At 46.2% G+C, this 26,944-nt stretch overlaps 1 protein-coding gene across 1 annotated transcript in view; it reads left to right on the top strand.

Moving 5' to 3' along the window:
• The window catches only part of TYRO3 (TYRO3 protein tyrosine kinase), a 455,756-nt gene that overhangs the window by 402,403 nt on the left and 26,409 nt on the right, over window positions 1–26,944 (top strand). Inside the window, exons 17-18 of the mRNA XM_063947918.1 lie at window positions 25,491–25,650; window positions 26,632–26,768. Coding sequence (XP_063803988.1) covers window positions 25,491–25,650; window positions 26,632–26,768 — 297 coding nt within the window. The remainder of the gene's footprint in view (window positions 1–25,490; window positions 25,651–26,631; window positions 26,769–26,944) is intronic.

Raw genomic sequence — 26,944 nt, 5'->3', positions numbered from 1 at the left:
AAGGGACTGCTGCATAGCCATCCTCCATTTGTGCCACCAGTGGCGCCGTGGGATCTTGAAGTGGTGTTGCAGTTTCTTATGTCTCACTGGTTTGAACCTTTGTGTAAGGTTGAGTTAAAGTTTCTCACTTGGAAAGTGGTCATGATTTTGGCTTTGGCGTCTGCCAGACAAGTGTCCGAGTTGGCGGCTTTGTCTCACAAGAGCCCATATTTGATTTTTCATGTGGATAGAGCGGAATTGAGGACTCGTCAACAATTTTTGCCGAAGTTGGTTTCTTCGTTTCACATAAATCAGCCTATTGTGGTACCTGTGGCTACGGATGCTGTGGCAATCCCAAAATCCCTTGATGTTGTAAGGGCTTTGAAAATTTATGTCGCGAGAACGGCTCTTGTTAGGAAGACAGAGGCTCTGTTTGTCCTGTATGCTTCAAACAAGATTGGAAATCCTGCTTCTAAGCAGACTATTGCACGCTGGATTTGTAATACGATTCAGCACGCTCATTCTTCGGCTGGGTTGCCGTTGCCGTAGTCGGTAAAGGCCTATTCTACCAGGAAGGTGGGCTCATTTTGGATGGCTGCCCGAGCGGTCTTGGCACTTCAACTTTGCCGAGCAGCTACATGGTCGGGTTCAAACACTTTTGCTAAGTTCTACAAGTTTGATATCCTCGCTGATGAGGACCTTATGTTTGCTCAATCGGTGCTGCAGAGTCGTCCGCACTCTCCCGCCCAGTCTGGAGCTTTGGTATAGACCCCATGGTCCTTTTGGAGTCTCCAGCATCCTCTAGGACATAAGAGAAAATAGGATTTTAATACCTACCGGTAAATCCTTTTCTCCTAGTCCGTAGAGGATGCTGGGCGCCCATCCCAGTGCGGACAGTTCCTTGCAGTTGTATTGATACTGGTTATGTTCGGTTACACAAGGTTTGTGTATCGGTAATATTCACCTTGTTGCTGTTGTTTGTTCATACTGTTATCTGGTTTCCTGCTGACCCAGTTGTACGGTGTGGGTTGGTATGTTTCTTGCCCTTAGTTTAACAAAAAGCCTTTCCTCGAAATGTCCGTCTCTCCTGGGCACAGTTCCTATAACTGAGGTCTGGGGGAGGGGCATAGAGGGAGGAGCCAGTTCACACCCAGTGAAAGTATTTTTAGTGTGCCCATGTCTACTGCGCATCCCGTCTATACCCCATGGTCCTTTTGGAGTCCCCAGCATCCTCTACGGACTAGGAGAAAAGAATTTACCGGTAGGTATTAAAATCCTATTTTTTCGCCTATCCCGTCTTTTGTCTTTCCTTCAGGAGGGTTTGACTAAAGGACTTCCCTTAAGGGACAGACTTCCACTCTGTGTTTTTTTAGAGGAAATTGGGTATTCTTCCTGAGGTTCAAACTTTTCTTCAGGAGTTCTGCGGATACAGCCGCCGTATATTCCTCTGATACCTCCTTGGGACTTGCATCTGGTACTTACGGCTCTCCAGAAGCCGCCCTTTGAGCCTCTGGATTCTGTTGAGTTGAGGTTTCTCACGCTAAAGGTAGCTTTTCTGTGGGCCATTGCGTCAGCCCGATGCGTTTCCAAGCTGGCGGCCCTTTCCTGCAGACCAAATTTGTTGGTGTTCCATGATGATCGGGTGGTTTTGCATATGAAGGCCTCGTTCTTACCAAAAGTGGTTTCTGTATTTCACCTTAACCAGGACATTGTTCTCCCGGCATTCGTGTCAAACTTGTCCGGGAAAGATCAGAATTTCGCTTTGTTGGATGTTGTTAGAGCATTGCATATTTGACTCGTACAGAATCAGTCCGCCATATGGATGCTTTGTTGGTTCTGGTTGACGCACCCAAGAGAGGGTGGCCAACCCCTAAGAACACGGTGGCTCGTTGGATCACTTCTACTATCTGTCAGGCCTATCTATCACGTGCTATTCCTGTCCCTAACCCACTGCGTGCTCATTCGACCAGAGCTGTTGGGGACTTCTGGGCTGTTCACGGCGGTGCTTCTGTGGAACAGCTGGGAAGAGTGGCGACCTGTTCATCAACCTTCACAAAATGTTACCGTTTCCATTCTTTTGGTATGGATCAAGCCTCTGTTGGGCAACAAATTTTGACCATCGGAACATTGGCAACATTGTGCACATCGCAACTTTAGTTTTTAAGAGCCCTGACAGCTGCATGGGGGGGTGGTTGGTGTACACTTACCAGCGGCTGCTATTTTCTGCAACCGCTAGGCGTGGGAGATCCTGCAGTGCATGGCAACACTGGGGGAGTGTGCTGGAAGGTAGAGGGACCTTTCCGGTCCCTCTGAAAGCAGCAGTGGAGGGAAGTTTCCCTGCTGCTGCTAACACTGTTTATCTGACTCGTCGCATCCTGTGCGACCAGGTCAGATAAAGCACTTGCAGGCATGGTCGCATCTGATGCGACCATGCCAGGCAAGTGGCTAAGCCTGCGTAGGAGCGAAAATAAATCTGTTAAATAGCCCATAGGTCCAGGAACTTATCCCAGAATCTATGGGTTAACATGGTCATTTATTGGGCGAGAAAAAGGGGCTCTAATTGAATAACCCCAGGTGTTAAAGCCTGAGGCTACCACCCTTTTACACCTGCGGTAAATTACCACTGCTAATTGAATTACCCTCTTAATGCTTTTCATTACTTTATGCTAAAATTCTGCAATTTTTTCTCAAATTTTCTACTTTTTTTTAAAACTAGTTTTAGATATTTTATTTGAATTTTCACGATTTTCTTACATATTTAATATATACGAACAAAAATATTCTGAAAGAACTTGTACATTATGAAACGACCAATAACATAGTGCGCAATCAGTCTTTGGTGCGATTTTAGCAAAGGTTAGCAAGGACACCTCTGTACTGGTCGGTTTATCAGCTGCAGACAAAAGTGAACTCATGTGTTAGGGTTGGGTGTGCGTTACCGCCACTGGCAATCCCGGCGGTCAGCATACCAACCGCGGAATCGCGGCAGCGGAATGCCGGCGGAGGGGGGAAAAGGGGGGGTTCGGCGAGCACAACAAGACACAGGTTCTATTCCCACTCTATGGGTGAGTCCATGCTAGTCAGCATTTAGACGGGTGCAGGATATTTAGCAGGTAATGTGAGGTCCCATAACTACATCCCCATGTGTTGTAGGGAATTTAACCTTTCGGCTCTAATGAGGCAGTAATGGATGTAAAAGATTACAAAGAACTGCAGATGACTGCATCTAATGCGTATAATATTATTATTAATATTATATCTAGGACATCCAAGATTCATTATTGTTAGATGAAGTCTTGTACAGAGGAGTATTGGATTTACATAAAAGCCCCACAGATACGCTCCCTGCTACCAGATTGAGAGAGCAGAATTTCACTACTTAATTTAATTTGCAGATCTGAAGCTGTAAGAGACTGCAGCCAATAACAGATGGCTTTTTTTTTCTCTTTCTTTCTCAAGAGTTCCAAGGGCCAAACCACCAATAGATGTCCTTGTCTCAAAACAAAGAATTTATTTTGCTGCCTTCTGTATGGACATTATGCCAGCAGGTTTTTACATAAATATTCAGTCTCTGGGCCGTGCTTCAGACTAACTCATTTAGGACTTTCTCATGTCTGATTTCATGTTTCTGCAAATGTATAGAACATACAGTAATGGATATGAATTATTAGAATAAAACCAAATCAATGTACAGTATGCAGATTTTATTTTTGAAATGTAATAAGTTCATCTATAAATACTATTCTAAACTGGGATACCCTCTTATGAAACTGGGTTTCCTATGAGTAATAATATGCCATAGTGGGGATTTAAAAAATAAAACGTGACTAGGTTCCCGAGGCGCTGAGGTACGTGACTCCCGCTGTCAGGGGGAGATAGCTTGACGCTCTGCTGCGTGACTGAAGCTCCCTGGTGGCGACCATCTTGGAGGACAGTGCCTGCAGAATACTACAGCATTCAGGTGACTGACTTTATTCACACCCGCTCCTACCTGCCCTCCTCCTATAAACCCCACTGCCCCATTATTTGTGCAACTTCAAGAGTCTCCCACATTTATTGTGCCAGCGGTGTGTCTCTCAGGACCCCTCACTTCTAATTCAGCTGAGGCCTTTTTCACACACACACACCCTCCCCCCAAAAGAGTGACTTTTGTTCCCTGAGATGCTGCTCTCTGGGCTGTTCTGATAATTGGGGCTATAGAACCCCTAACCCTGCTCACGTAGCGGCCATGAACCCGCTCCTCTACCTCCTCTTTGGTGTATATCTTTGTGACGCTGACACCCGCTTCATTATGTCTGGCCCTGGGATCACCCTAATGCTCACTTGAGTACAGACTGAGTGGCCTCCCCCCTGGGTCTTTTTACTTATCATCCTCCCACCTCCTTACCTCTCTGAAATTCCTGTCTCCCCTGACGGTTCATTAACAATAGTAAAATATGTTACACTGGTTTGGTCCACATGTAGAGATCTTCAACCAAACTCCTAAACAAGGGGGCGCTGATGTCTCTACATTTTACTAGGTTGGGCACTAAGAACACCCACCCTAGAGACCACCCCTTCCCACCGCCCCCCCTCACTATTCTGTGGATAGCTCCGCCAAATCGCTCTCTGCTCTGTCCGCAAAGGATGACATTTTAGCTCTCCACTCTCTTATCACGGACTTTAAGGAATCTCTGGAGTCCAAATTGGATAAAGTGGTGGCCTCCATTAAGACGGATATCTCCTCTCTTGCTTCCAGAGCCACCAAAATGGAAACCCGACAGTACAATTTCCAGAAAGCTTTAAATGACACGGGTCGTGACCTGGACCAGATCATTTCAGAATTATCTGAACTCTGCACTAAAAATGAGGACCTTGAAAATCGTGAGCGCAGATGTAATCTCCGCATCCGCAACATTCCTGAATCCGTCAGTGCAGATAATTTGGAACCTTACCTCCATACACTATTCTCCTTTCTGTTTCAGGATCTGGGGGACGTACAGCTTCCATTGAAAAGGGTTCATCGTGCCCTTCGTCCTAAATCTAGGGATGGTGACCCCCTCCGTCATGTGGTCCTACGTGTTCCCAAGTTCAAAGACAAAGAAATGATCCTCACTTCTACTCAGGGTAAACATCATGTTCTGTTCAACTCAACTAAACTCCAGTTTTTTCCAAGATCTGGACCCTCTAACCATTGCTAAACGGAGGGAACTCTGTGACCTAACCAAGGCCCTGCGTGATAGAAACATTCGATACCATTGGGGATTCCCCTTCAAGCTGATCGTAGATCTACAGGGAAAAGCGGTCATTATTGGGTATCTCCATAAAAGCAAAGACTTGCTGTCGCACATAGAAGAGTCTGGACCCCCCCCCTGATGCTGATCACTCAGCTTGAAAGCTCAATTCTAAGTTGGGAAGGATGTGTGTTTTCTCCTTTTTTTTCTCTCTCCCCCTTTATGTAATCTTTTTCACGGATAATACTCCTGTGACTACTTATGTCCTCACATTCTCACATACCCTATTATTGGCTACTTACTATAAGGGATTTGTGCTTTATTTTGAAAAAGTGAGAATCCTCAGATTTGTACTCCTTTATCCCCCCCCCCCCCTTTTTTTTTCTCCATTCCCCTCTCCCCTTATGTACCTGCTCTAGACTCACTTACTGGTCCCCTTTGCAGCTAACACCAACACCAATGGAACGCCTTCGTATATACCGCTCCACGGATCGAGGAGGCATTATCTCTATCCTGTATCAGTCCATCTTATTGCCAGATTCTCCAACAACCCCCCCCCCCCCTTCCTGCCCCCCCCCCCCCCCTAAACTTGCAGCATCTCCATCAAGGAAAACTCCTTCAAAATATACATACGCTGGTATCTAGTCCCAGAATCATTATACCAACTATATCCAAGTATGTCCAACTTCTGCTGGCATCAATGTGGCCATGTTGGCTCTTCTCTTCATACTTTGTGGAGCTTCCCTAAGATCGCTTCCTTTTGGTCCTTGGTCTGACATCTCATTGTCAGTTTTACTTGACTGCCCCCCCCCCCCCTCCGCTGAGACGCTTCTGTTGTGTGCGCCAGCCTGTCAGCTACAGTGCCTTGTATTCAACCCCCTTTGCATTTTTCATGTTTTGTTGCCTCACAACCTGGTATTAAAGTGGATTGTTTGAAGGTTTGCATCATTTCATTCACTGAACATGCCTACAACTTTGAAAAGGTTTTTTTTTTTTTTTAATTGTGAAGCAAGCAACAAATAGGACAAAATAACAGAAAATTTCAGCGTGCATAGCTATTCACCCCCTAAAGTCAGTACTTTGTAGAGCCACCTTTTGCGGCAATTACAGCTGCAAGTCGCTTTGGATAAGTCTCTATGAGCTTGCCACATCTTGCCATTGGGATTTTTGCCCATTCCTCAAGGCAAAACTGCTCCAGCTCTTTCATGTTGGATGGTTTCTGCTTGTGAACTGCAATCTTCAAGTCTGACCACAGATTCTCAGTTGGATTGAGAACTGGGCTTTGACTAGATCATTCCAACACATTTAAATGTTCCCCCTTAAACCACTCGAGTGTTGGTTTAGCAGTATGCGTTGGGTCATTGTCCTGCTGGAAAGTGAACCTCCGTCCCAGTCTCAAATCACAGGCAGACTGAAACGGGTTTTGCTCAAGAATATACTTGAATTTAGCACCATCCATCTTTCCCTCGACTGGAAACCGTTTACAAGTCCCTGCTGCTGAAAAACATCCCAACAGCATGATGCTACCACCACCATGTTTCACTGTGGGGATGGTGTTCTTGGGGTTATGGGATGTGCTGGGTTTGGGCCAGACATTGCGTTTTCCTTCGTGGCTGAAAAGTTCAATTTTAGTCTCATCTGACCAGAGCACCTTCGTCCATTACATTTGGGGAGTCGTCCACATGTTTTTTGGCAAACTCAAAACGTGCCTTCTTATTTCTCTTACGTCCTCGAGAATGCTGGGGTCCACAGCATTCTCTAGGACGTAGCATGGGTATAGACGGGTCCACCAGGAGCCATTGGCACTTTAAGAGTTTGAGAGTGTGGGCTGGCTCCTCCCTCTATGCCCCTCCTACCAGACTCGATTTAGAAAATGTGCCTGGAGGAGCCAGTCACAGCTAGGGGAGCTCCATAGGAGTTTCTCTGGTTTTATTATTTTTCTAGAGTTTAGGCATAGGGAGGCTACAGGCAACAGCCTCTCTGCTTCGTGGGACTTAGAGGAGGAGTAGTGTCCACCCTGCGGGCTTTTATCCAATGTCTCCGCTGACAGAACATTAGCTCCTGAGGGTGATGATCGTTAGCCGCCCCAGGCGACCGCTCACTCCTGCAGCACTGCTGCCACCCCCTAACAGAGCCAGAAGATTCCTGTGGCGAGTGAGTCAACGGCCCCCAGAGCAAGCGGGGAGCTGGCAGCCTGTGTGAAGATGGCGACAACAGGGTGGGAGCACAGTATTAACTGCACTCCGGAGGCTCAGCGGTACATAGTGCGGCGCTGTGAGGTGCGCCCTGATCCAGCGCCTATACCTTACAGTGCCACCAAGGCTGTCAGGGACCTAGGTAACACTGCCAGAAAAATTCCTCAGGCCAGTATAAAGAAGTGGAGAGCGGTAAGCAGCGCCATGTTCAGGGGGCGGAGCTTCTCAGAGCAGACCCAGCAGTGTTCAGCACCATTTTCCTGCCTGCAGATCCTATACAGAGACGCTGACAGGGAGAGCTGTCCCTCCAAGCAACTTCAGCTAATCTGTGCGGTACCAGGGGGTTGTAGAAGGGGGAGGGGAGGCTGTGTAAATACTGTGTAGTCTATTAAGGTACACAGTAAGCACTAGGTAGTTCTATTATATCTACCTTGGGAAACACTGTGTGTGGGTTCGCTCCAATTTCTGTGTTTCTTTGTAGCAGTCTTGGGGGGGGAGACTGTGTCTGACATTTCCCTGTGTGGGTGTTGTTGTTGCACATTGCCATGTCTAGGGACTCTGTGTTTATGCTGCAGAGGACAATTCCTCTCGGGAGGTATTTATTCCATATACACAGGAATGTAATAGATTGTCTCAGATCCCTATTACTGAACCTGAGTGGTTGAACTCTGTCAAGGGAATGATCTCTCAGATCTCTACTAGGGTAGCTCATACTGAGACTGAAACTATGGTGTTAAAGAACTCTATGGCAGTTTGGTCAGGTTCTGTTCCTATTCCTTCAAAATGCCCTAGCATGTTCCCACAGAAACGTGCACTTGCCCAGATTATGCAAGATGACACCGGATACTGACTCTGACACGGCAGACGGTGATGGGGATGTGCTGAGGTGGGCGGCATCCCTTGCAAAGGGGGTGCAGCTCATGATTGAGACCATTAGAGATGTGTTACACATTATTGACACACCACCTGAGCAGGTTGAGGAGGCTTACCTCACAGACAATAAGAAAGCCTTGCTAACCTTCCCTGCGTCTAAAGAATTAAACGCTTTATTTGAAAAATCCTGGGAGAACCTGGAGAAAAAATTCCAGATCCCCAAAAAGGGTTCTGGTTGCTTTTCTCTTCCCTGAGGAGGATAGGAGGAAAAAATGGGAAAACCCACCCATAGTTGATGCATCTGTTTCCAGACTGTTAAAAAAGGTGGTTTTACCTGTCCCTGGGTCTATCGTGTTAAAAGAACCGGCGGATCGTAAGATTGACACTATGCTCAAATTCATATACACTGCTTCAGGAGTGGCGTTAAGGCCCACTATTGTTCTAAAGCTATAGTAAAGTGGTCAAGCACATTACTAGAGGATTTGGTTACAATGAATGGAAGTAACATTGAATTATTTTGATGTAACATACAGGATTCTGCGGGATTCATGGTGGAATCCATGAAGGACCTGGGTACGCTGACTGCCACGGATATCTTCCATGTCGGTCTCTGCTCGCAGAGGACTCTAGTTACGCCAGTGGTCTAATCCAGGAGAAGTGTGGAGAACCTACCTTACACAGGTCAGGCTCTCGTTGGGGAAGCATTGGATGCGCGGATTTCCATGGCAACCACGGGTAAGTCACCTTTTCTCCCCTCTGCTACACCTGCTACGAAGAAACCTTTTTCTTCAGCAACATCACAGTCCTTTCGAACCACTAAGGCAAAAAAGTCCAAGCCTCCTACCACCTTCTTTAGTGGTGGTCGTGCAAAATCCAAAAAGCCTGCACCCGCAGGCTCCCAGGACCAGAAACCTGCTTCTGGTTCCTCAAAATCATCAGCATGATGGTGGACCGCTCAGCCTGGAGGATGGGCTGCTGGGTGCGAGGCTCAGACGTTTCAGCCACGTCTGGGTGTCGTCCAGCCTGGATCCCTGGATACAGGATGTTGTGTCCCGGGGGTACAGACTGGAGTTTCAAGAACTCTCGCCTCACCGATTCTTCAAATCAGGCTTGCCAGCTTTGCTGACAGACAGGGCTATCCTACAGGAATCCATGCAAAAATTGGAGAAGTCACAGGTCATTATCCCAGTTCCACCTCATATGCAAAACAAGGGTTATTATTCAAACCTTTTCGTGGTACCGAAACCGGATGGTTCAGTCAGACCAATTTTGAACTTGAAATCGTTGAACCCTTATCTGAGGGTGTTCAAATTCAAAATGGAGTCTCTCAGAGCTGTGATTTAAGGTCTGGAGGATGGGGAGTTTCTGGTATCCCTGGATATCAAGGATGCATACCTCCACATTCCAATTTGGCCACCGTACCAGGCTAATCTCAGATTTGCACTGTTAGACAGTCACTAATCAATTTCAGGCACTGCCATTCACCTCTCCACAGCACCGAGGGTGTTCTCCAAGGTGATGGCAGAGATGATGGTTCTCCTCCACAGACAGGGGGTGAATATAATTCCATATCTGGACAATCTGCTGATAAAGGCATCCAGGGAGACGTTGTTGCAGTCCATTGCTCTCATGACTCATCTGCTCAGAAAACACGGTTGGGTCCTGAATCTTCCAAAGTCACATTTGGAGCCGACAAAGAGATTGTCTTTTCTGGGGATGATCCTCGACACGGAGGTGCAGAGGGTGTTTCTACCAGAGGAGAAAGCATTGGTGATTCAAACAATGGTCCGGGATGTCCTGAAGCCAGCCCGGGTATCGGTTCATCAGTGCATTCGCCTTCTGGGGAAGATGGTTGCCTCCTACGAGGCCCAACAGTATGGAAGATTTCATGCTCAGTCCTTCCAACTGGATCTCCTAGACAAGTGGTCGGGATCTCATCTACACATGCACCAGAGGATACGTTTGTCGCCAAAAGCAAGGATTTCACTCTCTGGTGGCTGCAAATGCCTCACCTTCTGGAGGGCCACAGGTTTGGGATTCAGGACTGGATCCTTCTAACCACAGATGCAAGTCTCCGGGGTTGGGGCGCAGTCGCTCAAGGGGAAACCTTCCAAGGAAGGTGGTCAAGCCTGGAATCAAGTCTTCCAATAAACATTCTGTACTAAGAGCCGTCTACAGTGGTCTCCTACAAGCAGCTCATCTTCTGCGAGATCGAGCCATTCAAGTGCAGTCGGACAGTGTAACGACGGTGTCCTACATAAACTGACAGGGCGGAACGAGGAGCAGAGCTGCAGTGTCTGAGGTTACAAGAATCCTCCTATGGGCAGAAAGGCATGCGTTAGCGCTGTCAGCAATCTTCATTCCGGGAGTTGACAACTGGGAAGCGGACATCCTCAGCAGACACTATCTCCATACAGGAGAGTGGGCCTCCATCCAGAGGTGTTCACGGAGGTAACAAATCTTTGGGGTGTACCTCAAATAGACATGATGGCCTCCCGTCTCAACAAGAAGCTTCGGAGGTACTGTTCCAGATCAAGAGACCCACAAGCAGTGGCGGTGGGTGCCCTAGTGACTCTGTGGGTGTTCCAGTCGGTGTACGTGTTTCCTCCACTTCCACTCATTCCAAAGATTCTAAAGCTCATAAGGAGAACAAGAGTTCAGGCAATCCTCATTGCTCCGGACTGGCCAAGAAGGGCTTGGTACGCGGATCTTCTGGATCTACTGCTCGAAGATCCGAGGCCTCTTCCTCTTCGGGAGGACCTGTTACAACAGGGACCGTTCGCTTATCAAGACTTACCGCGGCTACGTTTGATGGCATGGAGGTTGAACGCCAGATATTAGCTCGGAAGGACATTCCAAACAAAGTCATTCCTACCCTGATACAGGCTAGGAAAGGAGTAACGTCTAAACATTACTATCGTATTTGGAAAAAGTATGTATCTTGGTGTTAATCCAAGAAGTTTCCTACGGTGGAGTTTCACCTGGGATGGTTTCTCCTCTTCCTCCAAGCAGATGTGGATATGGGCCTGAGGTTGGGATCTGTAAAGGTCCAGATTTCGGCCTTATCCATTTTCTTCCAGAAACAATTGGCTGCCCTCCCTGAGGTTAAGACTTTTTTGAAAGGGGTTCTGCACATCCATCCTCCCTTTGTACCGCCTACGGCACCCTGGGATCTTAACGTGGTGTTGCAGTTCCTCCAATCGGATTGGTTTGAGCCTCTACAGGAGGTTGAGGTCAAGATTCTCACGTGGAAGACTGTCACTTTGTTGGCCTTAGCCTCTGCTAGACGTATGTCGGAGTTGGGGGCTTTGTCTTGCAAACGTCCCTACTTGATCTTCCATGAAGATAGGGCTGAGCTCCAGACACGTCAGCAGTTTCTTCCAAAGGTTGGTCGGCTTTTCATATCAACCAACCTATTGTGGTGCCAGTTGCTACTGATTCCTCAATTCCGTCAAAGTCCTTGGATGTTGTAAGTGCTCTAAAAATCTAAGTGAAGAGGACTACTCATCACAGAAACTCTGACTCTCTGTTTGTCCTGTATGTTCCCAAGAAAATTGGGTGTCCTGCTTCTAAGCAGACGATCTCTCGCTGGATCAGGTTCACTATCCAGCATGCGTATTCTATAGCAGGTTTGCCGTGTCCACGTTCTGTTAAGGCCCACTCTACTCATAAAGTGGGTTCTTCCTGGGCGGCTGCCCTGGGTGTCTCGGCTTTACAACTTTGCCGAGCGGCTACTTGGTCTGGGTCGAACACTTTTGCTAAGTTCTACAGGTTCGCTACTTTGGCCTCTGAGGACGTTAAATTTGGTCAATCAGTTCTGCAGGAGCCTCCGTGCTCCCCCTCCCGTTCTGGGAGCTTTGGTACATCCCCATGGTACTAATGTGAACCCCAGCATCCTCTAGGACACAAGAAAAAATAGGATTTTAATTACCTAATTGTCAGTACTGCTTTGTTCTTAGTTAAGTAATGCATTATTACTTGATTCAGTAATGTTGTTCAGCTGTTGCTGAGTTTTCAAGCTAGTTAGCTTGGTTTGCCTTGTTTGTGTGAGCTGGTGTGAATCTCGCCACTATGTGTAAAATCCTTCTCTCAAAGTTGTCAGTCTCCTCGGGCACAGTTTCTAGACTGAGTCTGGTAGGAGGGGCATAGAGGGAGGAGCCAGCCCACACTCTCAAACTCTTAAAGTGCCAATGGCTCCTGTTGGACCCGTCTATACCCATGGTACTAATGTGGACCCCAGCATCCTCTACGGACTACAAGAAAAGGATTTACCGGTCGGTAAATAAAATCCTGTTTATTAACACTAAGTAAGTAATGGCTTTTTTCTGGCCACTGTACCATAAAGCCCAGCTCTATGGAGTGTATGGCTTATTGTGGTCACATGCGCAGATACACCAGTCTCTGCTGTGGAACTCTGCAGCTCCTTCAGGGTTACCTTTTGGTCTCTGTGCTGCCTCTCTGATTAATGCCCTCCTTGCCCGGTCTGTGAGTTTTGGTGGCCGGCACTTTCTTGGTAGGTTTGTTGTGGTTCTTTTTATTTGAAGATGATAGATTTGATGGTGCTACGGGGGATTATCAAAGATTTCGATTTATTTATTTTTTATAACCGAACGCTGACCTGTACTTCTCCACAACTTTGTCCCTGACTTGTTTGGAGAGCTCCTTGATCTTCATGGTGTGATGCCTTTTGCTTAGTGGTGTTGCAGCCTCTGGTGCCTTTCATAAGAAATGTGTTTACACTGACAGATCATGTAACACTTAAGGCCCATATAGACGGGCCGATGTGGGGAGAGATGTGTGCTGAGCGAACCGCTCAGCACACATCTCTCCCGCGCTCAGCACAGCATGATCTGTGCTGAGCGTGCGGGGGGAGACGGGGGCCGCTCACTTCACCCAGCGGGTGAAGTGAGCAACCCACTAGATTGGCCTGCACGGCAGGCCAACCTAGCAGCAGCGATCAGTCTTATATTCTAAGCAATCTAGTCAATGAGTACCCCCCTTTAGTTGCACACAGGTGGACTTCATTTCACTAATTACGTGACTTCTGAAGGTTATTGGTTGCACCAGAACTTTTGTGGGGCTTCATCGCAAACGGCGTGAATAGATATGCACATGCCAATTTTTACATTTTTATTTATAAAAATTATTTTTGATCTAAATTTTTCTCTTTTCACTTCACCAGCTTAGACTGTTTTGTGCAGATCCATCACATAAAATTCTGAGAAAAAATAAATAAATTACAGGTTGCAATGTAACAAAATAGGTAAAAATCCAAAGGGGTGTGTGTGAGGGGGGTGTGAATACTTTAGCAAGGCACTGTATCTAAGTCTGAAAACAAACTGGCTCAACATATAGCCTCTGCAGCTAAGCTCCAAGTTGCTAAATCATGGAAACAACCCACCCCTTCCACACGTCACAAACTTGTGAATCGTATCTGGTTTGTAGCAAAGATGGAATACCTTTCCTCCGTGAAGAACACCACAGTGGCCACATTTCACAACATGTGGACTTCTTAGTACGCTCAATTTCAAGTGGCTCTCCCAGGTCTCCATTAATTTTCCATACTCTTACTCGTTTTCCTTCCTCTCGACTCGCTCTCTCCTGTCTTCTTCTTCTTTCCGTCTTTTCCTCTCTTTTTCTTTCTTCTCTCTTCAATCTTGCTTCTTAATCCCACTACCTCTTTTCTTTATCTCTCTTTAGTTTTATATTTTTTTTGTAAGTCCTCCCGGGGGTTCCACTGGTTGGCCCTTAGGGGTGTAATTTAGTTATTTTTTTTGTAATTATATGTGATCAGGTACTAAATCCTTGGGTAGACTGCAGCATGCAGCAGCTGAGAGATTACACTAGTCAGTTGGTTTGGTGCAACTGGCATCAGACCGTTTTATTGTGCAGAAAAACAGAAATAAACATCAAAAAATAATATATCTTGCTGGCTGACACTGACTAAACACAGGATAATCCTAACTCACTAAACTAAACTAAACAAAAAAATACAAGGAGAAATTTACCAAGCACAGTTCACTGGTTTTCTATAGTAGGTTTCTCAGAGACTCCATAGTGTCTCATCTTTCCCCAGGCAGTGTGAGAGAGCAAAAATCAGGCGGGCAGCCTTTTTATCACACTCATACAGCTGACAGCCCTAATTAGCCTTATGTGAGGCTAAGAGCCCAAAGACACGAACTGGGCATAAGTGGATGGAGAACATGCCCTCTCATCTCACATCTAACCCCAGGATCTTAATCTGTTCTTACCAAAGGCTCTCAGCAGGACCAACACATTATTACTGGGGTCTTAAAATGCATACTTAAGAGACCTGGGGCAGATCTACCTGCCACCACTATTCCAGTGATCTTGTCACAAAAAAATAAGTGAAAAATATAGATTTCAAATATAAATATTTGGTACAGGATCCTGCAATAAGTGTTCTAGCACCAAGCAGGGGTGGTCTTCTGTATGCCGACTGACGGGATCCCGGCGCACGGGATCCCGGCGCACAGTATACCGGCGCCGGGATCCCGACAGCCGGCATACCGACACTTATTCTCCCTCGTTGGGGTCCACGACCTCCCTGGAGGGAGACGCGCCACCGTGCCCGTAGCGTGGCGAGCGCAGTGAGCCCGCAAGGGGCTCATTTGCGCTCGCCACACTGTCGGTAAGCCGGCGGTCGGGCTCCCGGCGCCGGTATGCTGGTCGCCGGCATATCGTAGTGAACCCCCAAGCACTGCACAAGATAATTGCTCCCAGACCAAGATATTCTTTGTTTCCTATCATTTCCGTTATTTACGTCTTATTAATTAATGACTATATGTTCTACATAGATTATTCATCGTAAAGAAAGGCAAGTAGTACTGTTGCTACACTGAATTCAGGTCAAGTTTTTTAGCTATTTTATTTTGGACTTCTTAAATTAGATGTGATTCACAACTGAAATGTTTCTCAATTTTTCAAAGTGACATCTTTCCTATGACTCACTCACTCATGATGATATGCATACCTTATTTTAGGATTTTTTCCAGTTATCATTACAAAAGCAAATTAACCGTAATCTAACCATATGTGACAATTTTCATCTGTTAGCTGAAGCTAATTATACCTTGTTGTCTGGAAACGTCTATTTTTGCTAAACTGCAGCACTGCTCAAAAAAGACTTCTGGGCTTATTTTTTTTCCCATTTGTTTTCCTCATGCCACTTTTTTAAATTTCTTCTTACCCGGGGTAATATACTGTTGCTCAGCAACCGGTAAGCTCAGTGTCTGTGGGACAACAGTAAGCCATTCCATATTTTTGTACTTTTAGTAGTAGTTTATGGCATATAAAAGCAGCAATTTTGGAAGGTATTGCAATAGTAATTTTCAGTGTCCATTGTGTCAGGAATCGGCGCCCTGCTACGTCTCACCTACCAGCGCGCTGGTGTGCGGGCCTCCGGAGGTCATGGCCCCAGTTGCGGCTGCATGTGTGTATGGACCGCAAGCGTCATCTTCCGCCTTGCTGAGTACCTCTGAGTCTGGTCCTATGTACATTCTGCTGTGTGCCGGCGTCCTGCCTGTGAGGTCGTTGCCATGACTCCTGCACTCAGCTGATCCGGGTGTGCAATCCAGCACTGTGTCTCCACCCAGAGTTCAGTGACCAATCACTGCAGGGCCACGGGTATAACTCCCAGTCCGTGGCTCACTCACATTGCCTCAGACAACGAGTCACATTCAGTGTGCCTTGTTCTCCGGACTCCTGTGTTCCTGTTTCCAGCGATTCCCCGTGGTTACCTCTTGTCATCTCATCTCACTACAGCTCTCCTGTTTTCTTCAGACTTCATCCACAGCCGGTTACCAGCTCATCAAGCCGTAAGAGACTCTCTTCAGGTGTTGCATTCATTATTACCTGTGCACTGCTAATTGCATACCATCTGTGCATCTCTGCAAGTATACCATCTCATTGCATAGAGACTGTCTCCTGCTTGGGCCTAGTGTGGCCATAAAGACTTTGTTATACAGAGACTGTGTGTTTTTCAAGTTTTACCGGAGTTCTGTTTATTTCATTCACATTCAGCATCAAGTCACTTTATATTTCTGTTGCAAGAGACTTTTCAGTTGTTTTGGATTCAATTACCAATCACAGTTACTTTATTGCCTGGATTCAGTTTGTCATTCACTGCTATGCCATTTACTCTGTGATTCCTGTATAATAAACGTCAGCGCTTATGCACCGGACTTTCATATTGCCTCCCCGCTTTGTACATTGCACCAACACTGACCCACTAGCACCCCCGCCGGGGACAGACAAACCCAGAGACCTGACAGTTTGTCTGAGGCCCATGGACCCGGACGGCGGTCAGAGTGTGGGGTCAGGGACACTCCAAGGCTTAGTGTCACGACTAGATGGTCAAGAGGCTGCGCAGCAGCAGATTATACAATTTCTGCAAGAAATGTCTTCTCGCTTAGATACTCTGCAACAGTCATTTCCAACCTCAGTCTCTTCAGTGTCCTCATCAGTTTCTGCTCCTGTTCCTAGTTCCACAGTTTCTAATTCTCCAGTTGCTCCTGTTCCAATGTCTCGCATCCATCTACCTACTCCAAGTAAATTTGATGGTAATGCTAAGATGTGTCGTGGATTTTTGAATCAATGCGAGGTTCATTTTGAATTGCAACCACAGAACTTTCCAACACCTAGAACAAAGGTTGCTTATATTGTTTCTCTTTTAGCCGGCTCTGCCCTGAACTGGGTCTCTCCGCTGTGGGAGCGAGCAGATGCTTTGTTGAATAACTATACCGAGTTTGTTGCCGCATTCCGACGCATCTTTGACGAACCTGGGCGTACGACCTCTGCTTCTTCAGACCTCCTTCAGATCCGCCAGGGAACACGTACTGTGGGTCAGTACGTTATCCAGTTCCAGACATTGGCATCAGAGGTGAAGTGGAACAACCAGGCATTGGTTGCCGCCTTCTGGCATGGTCTCTCTGACCGCATAAAGGATGAGTTGACTACCCGAGACTTACCAGAGCAACTGGAAGCCCTGATTTCCCTATGCGTCAAGTTGGATCTACGTTTACGCGAGCGAGCCTGTGAACGCTCTCGAGGTGATCTTCGCAAGCACCGAGCTATGCCTCCTGTACAGTCTCTACCTATTATTGCTGATGAACCCATGCAGGTAAACAAGTTTCGTTTAACACCTGAGGAGCGGTCCAGAAGATTAAAGGAAAGACTGTGTCTCTATTGTGCTGCTGCTGGTCATCTGATTGCTTCCTGTCCTGCTCGGTCGGGAAAACGCCAGGTCCTAACTTGTAGAGGAGGAGTCAAGTTAGGGACCTTGAATAAAGCTCCTTCTTTTCAAGACCTTACATTACCTGTCACTTTGGAAATACCAGATGGACTCCAGTCTCTGTCCGCCTTAGTGGATTGTGGTGCTGCTGGGAATTTTATCACACAAGCTGCAGTGGATAGACTTCATCTCCCAGTGTCTAAACTGTGTCGTCCAGTATATCTCACTGCCGTGGACGGAAGCCGTATTCCTGAAGGTTCCATCATTCAGCAAACCAAGCCAGTGGTTCTGGGAGTAGGTTTCCTGCATTCCGAGCTTATTGAGTTCCTGGTTATACCTAAAGCTGGCTATGAGATCGTACTGGGTATGCCTTGGCTTCAATTGCACAATCCACAATTTGACTGGGCTACGTTACAGTTAACAGCATGGAGTTCCTCTTGTCATCAGTCATGTCTGGCTCAAGTATTTCCAATCAAGTCTTCAAGTATAAAGTCTCAGTCTGGCCTTCCGGAGGCCTATCAGGAATTCACTGACGTCTTCAGTGAGAAAGCAGCTGATGTCTTGCCTCCCCATCGAGAGTGGGATTGTCCCATTGATTTGGTTCCAGGGAGCAAGCCGCCTAGAGGGCGTACATACCCTCTTTCAGTTCCAGAGACCCAAGCAATGAGTGTATACATTAAAGAAAATTTACAGAAAGGATTCATCCGTCCATCCTCTTCCCCAGCTGGTGCTGGATTCTTCTTCGTCAAGAAGAAAGATGGAGGACTTCGTCCCTGTATCGATTATCGGGGTTTAAATGACATCACGATTAAAAATAGCTACCCGTTACCTCTCATCACGGAGTTGTTCGACAGAGTTAGAGGTGCGTCCATCTTCACGAAACTGGATCTTCGCGGGGCTTATAATCTTATCAGGATTCGAAGTGGTGATGAGTGGAAAACCGCCTTCAATACTCGTGACGGCCACTATGAATATCTAGTGATGCCCTTCGGCTTGAGTAACACCCCGGCCGTGTTTCAAAACTTTGTCAACGAAATATTCAGAGATCTCCTGTATAAATGTGTGGTAGTTTACCTCGATGACATCTTGATATTCTCTCGTGATTTAGTTTCTCATCGCCAACAAGTAAAAGAGGTTCTTCGACGTCTTCGACAGAACCATCTGTATGGCAAGCTGTCCAAATGCATATTTGAAGCTTCTTCAATACCTTTCTTGGGATACATTATTTCCGGAACAGATCTTCAAATGGACCCAGCTAAACTGGAAGCTATAGAGAGCTGGGCTCTTCCAACAACACTCAAGTCAGTTCAACGTTTCATAGGCTTTGCTAATTACTACAGAAAGTTTATTAAAGGCTTCTCTACGTTAATAGCTCCAATCACCTGCCTTACCCGGAAAGGGGGAAATCCTTCCCAATGGTCTGACGCTGCACTGTCTGCTTTTCATAAAATAAAACAAGCTTTTATTTCAGCTCCTGTGTTACAACAGCCGGATGTCAATAAGGCCTTCATCCTGGAAGTAGATGCCTCAACGGTTGGCGTGGGCGCAGTCCTGTCCCAGGTGGGCGCTGATGGTAAGACTCACCCCTGTGGGTTTTTCTCTCGTAGGTTCTCACCCGCTGAAATTAACTATACCATCGGTGACCAGGAGCTGTTGGCAATCAAATTGGCCCTTGAAGAATGGAGGTATTTGCTGGAGGGTACGAGATTTCCTATTACCATCTACACGGATCACAAGAACCTTCTTTACCTGAAAGCTGCGTAGTGCCTGAATCCCCGGCAAGCAAGGTGGGCCCTATTCTTTTCCCGTTTTGACTTTAAGTTAATGTTTAGGCCTGGCTCACAAAACGTTAAAGCAGATGCTTTGTCTCGCTCTATGAGCTCAAATGAGGAATCTTCCGAACAGGCTGCTCGACCAGTATTAAATCCTGTGGTTTTCGCAGCTACAGGGGTGTCGCAAGTTCCACCTCCAGGCAAGATGTTTGTCTCTCCAGAGCTTCGTTCAAATCTCCTGTCCTGGGCTCATACGTCCAAATTTAATGGTCACCCTGGGGTTCTCAAGACTTTCAAGTTCCTGTCCCAAACGTATTGGTGGCCTCAAATGAAAATAGATATCCAAGAATTTATAGCTTCATGTCCCAAATGTGCTCAGCATAAAGTTTCTCGTCAAGCTCCCGCAGGCCAATTGTTATCCAATTCCATTCCCAAGCGCCCTTGGTCTCACCTATCAATGGATTTTATTTCAGATCTCCCTCCATCTAAAGGGTATGACACCATCTGGGTAGTAGTCGATAGATTTTCAAAAATGGCGCACTTCATTCCACTCATGGGGTTACCCTCTGCTCCAAAATTGGCACAGTTGTTTTGTCACGAAATATTTAGGTTACATGGTCTTCCAACAGAAATTATATCTGACCGAGGTGTTCAATTTGTGGCCAAGTTCTGGAGGGCTCTGTGTTCTGCGCTACAAGTAAAACTAAAATTCTCTACGGCCTATCACCCTCAAACAAATGGGCAGACAGAGAGGGTGAATCAAGAGCTTGAGACCTATTTGAGACTGTATATCTCCTCTTCACAGGATGACTGGGTAGAATTATTGCCCTGGGCAGAGTTTGCTCATAATTTACGTTATCATACTTCTACAGATACAACTCCTTTTTTCGCAGTTTATGGACAGCATCCTAGAGTACCTGATTTCCAAGAGTTACCCGTCATAGACGTACCTGCGGCTGCTTCTGCTCTTCAGCGGTTCGCTCAAATTTGGAAGAAGATTCATGTATCTCTTAAAAAAGTTTCTCAACGATATAAAATGTTTGCTGATCGAAAGAGACGAGCAGTTCCTAGTTTAAAACCGGGCGACAAAGTCTGGTTATCTACCCGAAATCTCCGTCTCAGAGTTCCATCAATGAAATTTGCTCCTCGGTTTATTGGGCCATTCCCGGTGGAAAGTGTTATTAACCCAGTGGCTTATAAGTTAAAACTGCCTGCTTTTTTGAAAGTTCCCAACTCATTCCATATTTCTCTCCTCAGACCACAAATTCTCAATCGTTTCCAGAGAACGCTTCCAGCAGCTCCAAAAGTACAAACTCATCGGGGCGTGGAATACGAGGTGGAAAAGATCTTAGACTGTCGACATCGTTATGGTCATTTGCAATACCTGATTGACTGGTCTGGATATGGTCCTGAAGAGAGAAGTTGGGTTAACGCCACGGATGTCCATGCTCCACGGTTGGTCCAAGCCTTCCACAGACTCTTCCCTGCCAAGCCTCGTGGGTGTTCGGTGCCCACCCATAAAGGAGGGGGTACTGTCAGGAATCGGCGCCCTGCTACGTCTCACCTACCAGCACGCTGGTGTGCGGGCCTCCGGAGGTCATGGCCCCAGTTGCGGCTGCATGTGTGTATGGACCGCAAGCGTCATCTTCCGCCTTGCTGAGTACCTCTGAGTCTGATCCTATGTACATTCTGCTGTGTGCCGGCGTCCTGCCTGTGAGGTCGTTGCCATGACTCCTGCACTCAGCTGATCCGGGTGTGCAATCCAGCACTGTGTCTCCACCCAGAGTTCAGTGACCAATCACTGCAGGGCCACGGGTATAACTCCCAGTCCGTGGCTCACTCACATTGCCTCAGACAACGAGTCACATTCAGTGTGCCTTGTTCTCCGGACTCCTGTGTTCCTGTTTCCAGCGATTCCCCGTGGTTACCTCTTGTCATCTCATCTCACTACAGCTCTCCTGTTTTCTTCAGACTTCATCCACAGCCGGTTACCAGCTCATCAAGCCGTAAGAGACTCTCTTCAGGTGTTGCATTCATTATTACCTGTGCACTGCTAATTGCATACCATCTGTGCATCTCTGCAAGTATACCATCTCATTGCATAGAGACTGTCTCCTGCTTGGGCCTAGTGTGGCCATAAAGACTTTGTTATACAGAGACTGTGTGTTTTTCAAGTTTTACCGGAGTTCTGTTTATTTCATTCACATTCAGCATCAAGTCACTTTATATTTCTGTTGCAAGAGACTTTTCAGTTTTGGATTCAATTACCAATCACAGTTACTTTATTGCCTGGATTCAGTTTGTCATTCACTGCTATGCCATTTACTCTGTGATTCCTGTATAATAAACGTCAGCGCTTATGCGCCGGACTTTCATATTGCCTCCCCGCTTTGTACATTGCACCAACACTGACCCACTAGCACCCCGCCGGGGACAGACAAACCCAGAGACCTGACACATTGTTTAGCAACATCAAGTCTATTTATGAAATCATAAAAAAAGACACCACCTTAATCTGAGCAAATCACTGACTGTTTACTTTTGAGCGTCATAGTAAAACAGGTGAACCCAATCTCACATATTCTCGATAGTAAACCAGCAGATGGTAGGTTATGGCCCACATGAAGCAAGAGAGATACAGTATGGGAAAACACAGGAAGACTGTACAAATACTGCTGCAGTATATCTGTCTTGGTGTCTTCGGTCCACCTGCATCTGTACTGTCAAGCATTGTACTGAACCTTACTAAGACAGTGAGGTCATAAGGTGTGACACCAATCCAGACTAAATTGACGCCACTCTTATTTTTCTGCCAGACGGTCACTATACTGCTGAGCTTATTCTCGTAAATGAAAGGTGAGCAAAGGTCTCATCTCATTTTGTCCCCTTCACAGGACAGGTGAGTACAGTGCTGAGGGAAGATGCTACAGTTGTGGGTTTGCAGGGATGAAATGTGTTACACCAGAAAGGGCATAACCACAAAATATGAGACATGAGAACACCCCCATCGTAACGGCATTATTTTTTTCATGTGTAACCCTTGTAAAGACTTTTTGTTAGCTTATAAATAAAAGAATATGTAGGTTTTACGCGTTTCATCTGATATTGTCACACTTCTTCAGGGTTTAAAATTGCTATCAGTGTACAAATTTCTGAACAGAAATGTAATATCCATTTTATGTTTCAAAGATTATAATTCCATGTTCCAAATATCATAATATAGAATTTTCATATTTCATTGGTAACCTGTTTAGAAAAAATAGGAAATTGGCACATATTTATTGTCCCATCTGTACTGTAGTGAGAAAGATAAAGAGGTGCTGGTCTGTACAGAAACCATAACTCTTGTCATTTATTAAGCAATTTAGGGGGCATATCCTATTAGCCGCGGTCATTTTTCTCACGGAAAAAAACAGACTTTTATCAGTCTATCCAATTAAAGCCTTTTTTTTTTTCAAAGTGAAAATTTACCCGTTTTAGCATGAAAACACATAGGATCCACGAAACCAGTGGCGTCACAAGGCTGGTGCGGCCCGCACCCGGGTGTGACGCCTGGAGGAGGGTGACACCAAATGTCAGCTCCTCCACACTGACAGGAACCAGGTGCTGCAGTGAGAAAGTCTCCTACAGCACCCGGCTCCTGTCACAGAAGAAGAGCCGACAGCGGACGGAGACTGGCTCTGGGGGAAGCCCAGCATTTCCGGAGATGCTGGGCACGCCCCCAGAGTGACTATTCTGGGATCCCCGCGAAGCCACGCCCCCTTTTTCCGCGGCAGGAGATCAGGGGCACGCATCGGGTGTCACCACACCCGGTGACGCCTCTGCACGAAACACCACCGAATTCTAGAAAAAATGCATACTTAATTTATTGGGGATTTAGTTTTGCCTGCTAAAGTATGTGCCGAGATAGATGTCTTGCTGTACCATTGGAACAAATGCTTAGACAAGTATGGAGACTAGGTGGAAAAGTCTGTACTTAAGGCCATACTGTTGATTATACGTATATGTACAAGTTTAGTATATGTATGCAATGAGAGGTCTTATTACCTTATATATTGTACCACCCTGGTACATATTGAACCCGTACATAGAAAATTGATATTTTTAGGCTCCTTCCTGATTTGTAAATCCTTCAATTGCCCCAAAAGGGAGATAATTATCCCTTGTACTGATTACTGTAGATATTAAGAGTTCCCTTAGTTTAACTAAAGAGAACAAACTAAGTTAATAAAATGTTGCTCTATAAAAAAATAAATTATAGCAATAGCCTCCTTCCTCTACTGTATCATGTTTTAATGTTAAGGTCATCAGTCCTACTAGCAGACCAATAGTATGTCCTTAACCATGCAGTTTATAATGCACTGCTAGGCCAGACAGCAGATCTATGGTTCTCCACCATAGATTGAATGGTGAAATAACGGTCTTATTTGTTCCCCTGGTACGTATCCCCGGGACCCCCCCTTAATCCGGCTCTGGTGCTAGTAGAGTTAGATGTGGCAGAGCGATGCCCCCCAGTCTGTGGTCTGTCTTAAGGTATCGGTCACTAACCACTCAGGGAATGGACACTACAGAAAGACACTTAGTAAGTGTTCAAGCGTATTAAAATAATATTTTGGCAGTAGTAGCGGTGAGGCTCTGTACAAGTATGAAAAAGTGGCGGAGATGTTATTTTCTATATGAATATTATGTTATTTTAGCAGAGAACTAGGCAGCACTACAGTATAAACACATTCCACTCACACTGATGCATGCTAATAAGTAATAAGTACAGAAATAGGTTTTACTATGAGAAAAAAAAAATGTATCTACTTTACGCAGGACACCTCTGTAAGTGTGATCCAGCCATTAACACCCCCCAATACTTCATAATGGGCGCTACATTACATAACATGAGTAAAATAAACCTTTTATAACATCTCATGGTATAATCTATGCGTCGTATGCACGCTCTGTTTTGTGACTTTATTCAAACTTTTGGTAGCATATTGCAAATGTTAACATATAATTATGTTACTGTTCCTTTAATGCAATTATGTATAGAAATCTGCCTCTTTAGTGCAGGCTAACCTATACGTCTTGTGATGGTATGGGGCAAATAGCTCGGTAGAGGGCTGTATTGATGCAGTGCTAAATCAGGATCCAAAGACAGCTTTTCCGGTGAATCAATGAAATAATAAAGATTTACTGGCAGCATTCTATACAAATGAGGAGAAAACAACAAATGCCTAGCCCCCCATTCAGGGCCCTGACTCACTTCTGTGCCCCCGGCTATCCTTGGGCAGCTAGTCTGCAAACAGTGTCTAAAAGTCTTTCCAGTTCTGTCTGTCACAGGTATATCATAGGATCCGCTACTCACGTATACAGGCTCACAGTCTGGACTGCTTCCTCACAAGTAACTCAGTGTTTGGGTAAGGCACCTCCTGGCCTACTCACGCTTTGGCTTGCTGGCCTGGCTTCTTCCCAGTAACATGTAGCTCAATCCCAGAGTTTGGTAGCTCACCCTGCCACATGCAGGTCTGGGCTGGCCTGGTCCTCTATGGGGGGTAATTCTGAGTTGATCACAGCAGGATTTTTGTTAGCAGTTGGGCAAAACCATGTGCAGTGCAGGGGAGGCAGATATAACATGTGCAGAGAGAGTTAGATTTGGGTGGGTTATTTTGTTTCTGTGCAGGGTAAATACTGGCTGCTTTATTTTTACACTTCAATTTAGATTGCAGATTGGACACACCACACCCAAATATAACTCTCTTCACATGCTATATCTGCCTCCCCTGCAGTGCACATGGTTTTACCCAACTGCTAACAAAAATCCTGCTGCGATCAACTCAGAATTACCCCCTATGGCTTCATCACACAATGAGCTCTGACTGGCTTTCCAATCCCAGTTGGTCTATGTGTCAGCTCCAGCCCCACCTGGGCTCTGTCTCAAAAGGGCAGCCTCTAGGTATCCTCTAACCTGTGTGGACGAATCCCTCCTGCACCACACAAAACCTGTGGCTCACCATCACCACCTAGCTTCATGCTACCACAATATATATATGGGAATGGGAATTTGTGTCCTCTTAGCACTTAACCCATGTTTTTACAGGCAATCTATACACTACAACATGCAGAAACCTGGCCATTCCGCTCCTGTTGTATGCATGTGATGACTTGCTTGTATAATAGATATGTAACAGCTGATTTTCTGTCACACTTGTCCTAGGTTACATGAGGATATGACAGTGTGTGTTGCAGATTTTGGCCTCTCCAAGAAAATCTACAGTGGGGACTATTACCGACAAGGATGTGCGTCTAAGCTTCCTGTGAAGTGGTTGGCGCTGGAGAGCCTGGCAGACAATGTTTATACAGTGTACAGTGATGTGGTGGGTGCTTCATTCTGGAATGTAGTATGGTAACTTGGTATGGGTGTAGGATTTATTAATGAGCAAACAAGATTCCCGTGTGCAGTGGCGTCACAAGGGGGGGTGCGACCCCCACACGGGTGTCACCGGCCGAGGGGCAACACCAAAATGCCAGATCCTGCGCAGTGACGGTGTTACAGTATGTGCAGCACTCTGCTCCTGACACTGTATAGGAGCTGGCACTGCAGCCACGACACCCCCCCCCCCCCCCTCTTCCCGGGGGGCAGCCTGAACCGCCAGAGTGATGAGAAAAACAGGGGTGAAGCCCCACCCCCTTTTCCATTGCGCCGCATCGGGTGTACTTATAGTACAGTGATGGCTAACCTTGACACTCCAGCTGTTGTTGAACTGCACATCCCAGCATGCCCTGCTACAGTTTTGCTATTTGGCCATACGAAAACTGATGCAGGGCATGCTGGGATGTGTAGTTCAACAACAGCTGGAGTGTCAAGGTTAGCCATCACTGTTATAGTAAGTGACGCCTCTGCCTGTGTGTATGGTACAAAAATTGTTTCCCTGCTGCATCAACTTACTCTTTGGTGGCCCTTCATTGGACTACAAGGGCAGGATGTAATGCTGTGTGGGATGCCGGCCGCACTCGGACATTTTTTTAAAGGGCAATCACTTACATGGCATGGTTTTTGCCTTGTGATTGCCCCTTTAAAAAAAAAAGTCAGAGTTCAGCCGGCATCCCGCATGGCCGCCAAACTCGGGCAGCAGTACATCCCGCCCCAAATGTCATTTTGTAGTATTCCAAAAAAAACTATGGATATTGTGTAATATATATTTATGCGATCCATTTTACAATTGTTATGTTCTTGTTTGTGTATCTTAATTAGTAGGAGCCATAGTAAATGTAAATTCTTTTATGTACCAAATGTAGAACAAAACAATCATTATTACTTGTCTTGGTAACGGTTTCTTTTTTGAATTGTTTCCTAGTGGGCCTTTGGTGTCACACTCTGGGAGATTGTGACCCTGGGACAAACCCCTTACGCTGGTATTGAGAACTCTGAAATCTACAGCTACCTCGTTGCTGGGAATAGATTGAAGCAGCCGCCGGACTGTCTGGATGAGCTGTAAGTAAAGTGCCCACCTGGGCCGTATCCTGCAGACGGAAACGTCTCTACAAGCTGCGCCAAACAGCTTTTTTTTGTGAAATGTAACTGAAAGAGCTAAAGAAGGGCTGATCAAAAATAAGGCGTAATGAGAGCATCTGCTGTACATTCGGGGTGGCTTCTGCTGCTCATTAAAA

This window comes from Pseudophryne corroboree, chromosome 12 (assembly GCF_028390025.1).
Source record: "Pseudophryne corroboree isolate aPseCor3 chromosome 12, aPseCor3.hap2, whole genome shotgun sequence".
In the NCBI taxonomy this organism is placed as follows: domain Eukaryota; kingdom Metazoa; phylum Chordata; class Amphibia; order Anura; family Myobatrachidae; genus Pseudophryne; species Pseudophryne corroboree.
This window is presented reverse-complemented; position numbering and strand designations above follow the sequence as displayed.